The sequence below is a fragment of the Nannospalax galili genome, unplaced genomic scaffold (assembly GCF_000622305.1).
Source record: "Nannospalax galili isolate Female #2095 unplaced genomic scaffold, S.galili_v1.0 scaffold30689, whole genome shotgun sequence".
In the NCBI taxonomy this organism is placed as follows: Eukaryota; Metazoa; Chordata; class Mammalia; order Rodentia; family Spalacidae; genus Nannospalax; species Nannospalax galili.
In genome coordinates this window covers 1-5,036 of record NW_008358813.1, presented here as the reverse complement: position 1 = coordinate 5,036, position 5,036 = coordinate 1, and the positions used below count along the sequence as shown (strand labels likewise).

General features: G+C 40.5%; 1 protein-coding gene across 1 annotated transcript; it reads left to right on the top strand.

Moving 5' to 3' along the window:
* The first annotated feature begins 347 nt into the window (after positions 1–347).
* On the top strand, positions 348–4,927 carry LOC103725052 (carboxylesterase 1D-like). Its single transcript, XM_029558221.1, has 4 exons — positions 348–759; positions 1,570–1,710; positions 3,745–3,825; positions 4,721–4,927. Exons 1-4 carry the CDS (start codon positions 742–744, stop codon positions 4,910–4,912), a joined length of 432 nt encoding a protein of 143 aa, XP_029414081.1. The 5' UTR covers positions 348–741; the 3' UTR covers positions 4,913–4,927.
* Positions 4,928–5,036: the final 109 nt, after the last annotated feature.

The window sequence follows — 5,036 nt, the reverse complement described above, 5'->3', positions numbered from 1 at the left end:
TATTCATGCTCAGATGCCGAGGAGCTCAGAAGGTGGGGGACTGTGACTAGTGATAGTCATGTATATAGAGATTAGAAATGCATGTGAAAACTCTAAGTGTTGGTTGCATTAAGAATGAATTTTTCTGTATGAAACTGTGTGTTTTGACAACGAAGTGGAGATCTTTTTTAAACGTTGGAACCTCATTTAATTTTATGTCTTATAGAGTTTATAATGAGTTAAAGATTATATAAGTGTAATAATTCATCTGTAAACCTAGAAATGTGCAGCCAATTTTGAAAGAGTTTTCACCCTAGCTCAGAAAAATGTTATTGAATAAGTTAATGCTGTTGTAATGAAATGCTTCTTTTAATTAAAATAATATATATATATAGTTGAAGTTTACATAGACATAGATGGATATAATCCATGTCCTTAATCATGGATTCTGTATTTGGAAATTAGCTCATTTACTAAAATGTGTGTGTAACCCTAAATCAGAACTTATGACACTGCTGTGGTCAGGTGTGCAGCACATGCAGAGTAGGAAACACTCGGGCTCCCACCTGAGGGCAAAGATAAAGCCCTGTGTTCTCCTTCCCCCTCACAGCTCACAAGAGCATTTGTGGTCTATTTTGTGCTATTTTTTGAAAAACAATAATTTGTTGTTTTAAGTGACTTCTCTGTTTAAGATACTCTGGAGTGTAGTGACGACGAGCTGTCCAGTGCCGAGCACAAGCGGCTGTGAGGAGCTGTACGAAGATGCATAGGACAGCTGAGGTTCCTCCAGGTTTCAGTTATGATGCCTTTGGTCATGAAGTCAGTGTTGATGAGTCAACAACACAGTGTCTAAGACAGAGAGGAGATTTGCCTATTTGTGGGGGAGTTTTGGAGAGTAGTCAAGTGATACCTCCAGTGTGTGAAAAAACTGTGGAAAGATGGGAAAGCAGATAAATTTGTAGATTTGTGAGTGATAAAATTTTAAAAACATAATGTACAGCAAAGTTGTCAGGCAGAAGCCAAAAAACCTTAAATTATGTTACTTAGGGTCCAGAAAATATCAACCCTCTCCCAGGTGGTATTTTATGTGTAAAAAAATCTCTATATACTTAATGCATAGATAAACTGTACTGTTTAATGCATCTTTCAATATAAATGGATGCATAAAGCAAGGGTGATGAAAGTGTCCTGACCAGAGGCTCCCGGGACCGAACTCTGGAAACATTCTTGGCCAGTGGTTCAGTATTTGCTAATTCAGGAGTCAGCGAAACTTTACAGACATGACTATGACTAGTCTGAATTAATGTGTATATGTACATTTGCTATAAGTTGACATATATGTCATATGATAAATACTTGACTTGAGTAAGTCCCTAACCCATTCCTGACCATCGGCACCTCACCACTGCTCTCTTCCCAGTCACAGTTCTGCCAGTGATGACTCATAGACTTAACCCAATCAGGACCCTGAGTTTCTGTGGCCACAACCACAGTAGTCTACATGCAGGCTAAGCCCTCAGACAGGGAGAGAGTGGACACTGGCGTGCCTGGTCTGAGCAATCACAGATAATAAATTTCTGTCTTCCCCAGAGCTATCCTTTCCTGCCTACAGTGATTGATGGAGTGGTGCTGCCAAAGGCACCAGAAGAGATTCTGGCTGAGAAGAATTTCAACACTGTCCCGTACATCATTGGGATCAACAAGCAAGAGGCTGGCTGGATCATGCCGACGGTGAGAACCTACAGCTTCTTAGATGCACCCACACACAGATCCTCAACTGCCATCCCCCACTTCTTCTATCATAGGCTCTTCCTATTCCCAGCCTCCCCTGAGTCCAGGGCAGCTGTCCCCATTGTCTTCAGTGGGTGGTTTACAGAAATATTCTCCCACATGGCCCAACTGTCTTATGGGAATTTCAGCCCTGGGAACCCACCCCCAAACACTACCTTTTCTGTCTTTTTTGTTCCAAAAGACAGTTTATATTTTTGATAGTAAGTTCACTTTCATATGTCCTCATTAAACTGTAACGTCATTGAGTAGAAGAACACCCCAGAGGAAGGTTCTCCAGAAGTCCAGTAGAATACATAAATTAGTGAGCACCATGTAGATTCATTTGTAATTTATTTTAAATGGCTTTTGAGAATTTTTCCTACACACACACACACACACACACACACTCACACACACACACACTCAGGACCACTGAGTCTGGGAGAGCTTGTAGGTCTGGGTCACATGAAGATCCTAGGAACTTGAGCTTAAAGAATCCTGAAGCTCCTGAGCATGGAGGACTAGTAGAGATAATAACGATACAGAGGGCACGACCAAGGACATCTGGAAAGGAAAAGGAACTGGAGTTTAGGAAAGCCAGGCCGGGACAGGACAACTTCTATCTTGGATCTGAACTCACAGGCCCCACAGATGCCCAGATGTGATTTCATTTGTCCCAATGCGATGATCCAGAAAAGGTAACAGATTAACATTGGGTTCACAAGGGTGAGAAGGCTCTTTTAATATAACAAAGATACACAAAGACTGAAACTGATTAAACCAGTAAGTTGCATCTTATTCTGTAGTATGACTGCTATAAGGAAAAGGGAAAGCTTGGCCTGAGTTCAGATCCCTCACCGGACTAGCTGGGGAGGTTTAAAGACTGGGTGAGCTCTGAGAGGCACTGTGGTGTGAGTTCATGAGGTTAGTGAATTTAACTCATGCTCACTTGTAAGAGGAATAGATTTCTCTCTCATAACGACCAGAAGCAAAGCCGTAAGATGAAGTAAGGTCCTTGCCAAAGCTAGCACTTTAGCCTCCGCAGAGACTGGTCAAGAGATCAAGAGTTAACTCCTGAAATGTTTACATTTTCAATGTGTTGATAATGTAGCAAGAAGAGATTTTCTCTCAAGTCCTTGATACAATAATTTTGGTGGAGAATTTATATCTCATAGGGCAGAAAAAAGCATTGATAATTGTAAGATTTCCAAAGTAACTGCCGTAAAAGAAAACTCCAGAGCCAATCTTCCTATCACCAAATTTAGGCTGGAGAGTGGCGGAATTTCTACTGAACGCAGTGAGCTTTCCCAGGCATTGTAGAGAGAGTGGTGTCATGCCAGAATATGCTTTAAATTGTTAAAAGCTGTGCTGAAGTCAGTCAAGTCTTGGAGAGGTTTGGACATACTATGGTCATATGAATAGTTACATAGTTTTCCCTGAAGAATTTCAGAGGGCATAAAAACAAATCACAGCCATCATGGTTGATTTGGCCTTCTTCTGAGACTGCCAGGGAGGGTTTGCGTCCTCTATCCCTCTTGTTCTATGTTATTTTGGCCTGAGTATCATTTCACTGTCTGGAAGACTATTGTGTGTGATGTGCATATGTATTTTGTGTGTGTGTGTGTGTAGTGTGTGTGTATATGTATATATATGGACTTATAAACATAGGCAGTACAAAGATGCTATTTTAAAATACTATATATTATTTATAATATATAATCATGTACTATATATGTATTATATTCATATATAGTATCTTTTAAATATAGTACATTGTACATTATATATTACATATATCAAAATATCCTCTTGTACTGCCTAAGTTTCTGGATATAAATAAACTTGTTTCATTGATTATTTTGTAAAATTTGAAATCTCATAACTGTCAAGGACCAGTGAAGAAACTTTCTTTTGTGTTGATTTTGTTGTTTAACCTGTTTTGTTCTTCTCATTACTTCCCCATGATTTACCAATGTTTAACCATTTCTTTAACAGGGGATGGGCTTTCCATTCTCTGAAGGCAAACTGGACCAGAAGACAGCCAACTCCCTCCTGTGGCAGTGCTACCCCTTGACTGTAAGAATTTGGGGAATCATGGGAAGAAGGATGGGTTCTTTCCCGAAAACCCAGACTAAATCGCTGGCTAAGAAGTTCTGAGATCTGAGGTTCAAGCTCCATTTTTCTGATTTTCCCACTTTACCACTTGTGCAAGAAACTCACGTTTGTTCTGGCCATTTGGAATCATATTGTCTCCAGGATACATTGTTGGGATAAAGATTTATTTGGAAAGCTAGCAACCCCAGGAGGATGGAAGCTATCACCTGCAAAGACCATCACATCTAGGAATTGCACTTATGTAGCTAGCTATGCAAAGCAATATCTGATAGCTGGCACCACAGTACTCAAAAATTTGGGGGGTGGGGCATGCTCTGACATATGGGCCACTGTTACCTGCAGGTCTCTGAATGTTTTGGGCTCTATGAATCAAAAGAAAAATCAGTGACTAGCAAATCATAGGCCCCATTTATTTTTCATTCCATTCCCCTGGACTAATTTATTTTGAAGTTAATTATTAGAGTACAAAATGTGTCTTTCCCCAGAATAGCAAAAAGATGCTTTTCCTAGATGACCAGGGAAGACAGAGAGAAACAGCCTTTTTACAGTATCAGCTGGAGATAGCATTCAGTGGAGAACAGTTCTGAAGCGAGAAGGGTCAGATGGGTTTAATCACTTCTACTAAAGCTAGTGGGACAATAATAATATGTTGCTCATATGCCTGACCTCCACAATTAATGACTTAAAACCAATTAAAATCAAGTGAATCTAAAGAGTTTATTTTGCTCTTCCACCGGTAACAGCAAGAGGATTTGGCACATCAGTCAGCTTGTTCTGGATCAGTGAAACTTTCTCAGTTACTCAGAGATGCCTTAGTACTTAGCAGGTAGGTTAATCACTTTCTGATCCATTTCAGAAAATTTCTGAGAATCTGATTCCAGCGGCCACTGAGAAGTATTTAGGAGGGACAGATGACCTTGTCAAAAAGAAAGACCTGTTCCTGGATTTGATTGCAGATGTGATGTTTGGTGTCCCATCTGTGCTGGTGTCCCGTGGCCACAGAGGTGAGTCTCACATGTTGGATGGCAGAGGGACAGAGGTTCACTAGCTAGATTCCCTGACCTGCCCACCTGTCACCACAAACATATACAAAACCTGCTGAGGGCCAGACCTCACAAAGTTGATTCCATATGGTCTGCAATGTCTTGTTTTGCTTCTTCCAATAGGACTCT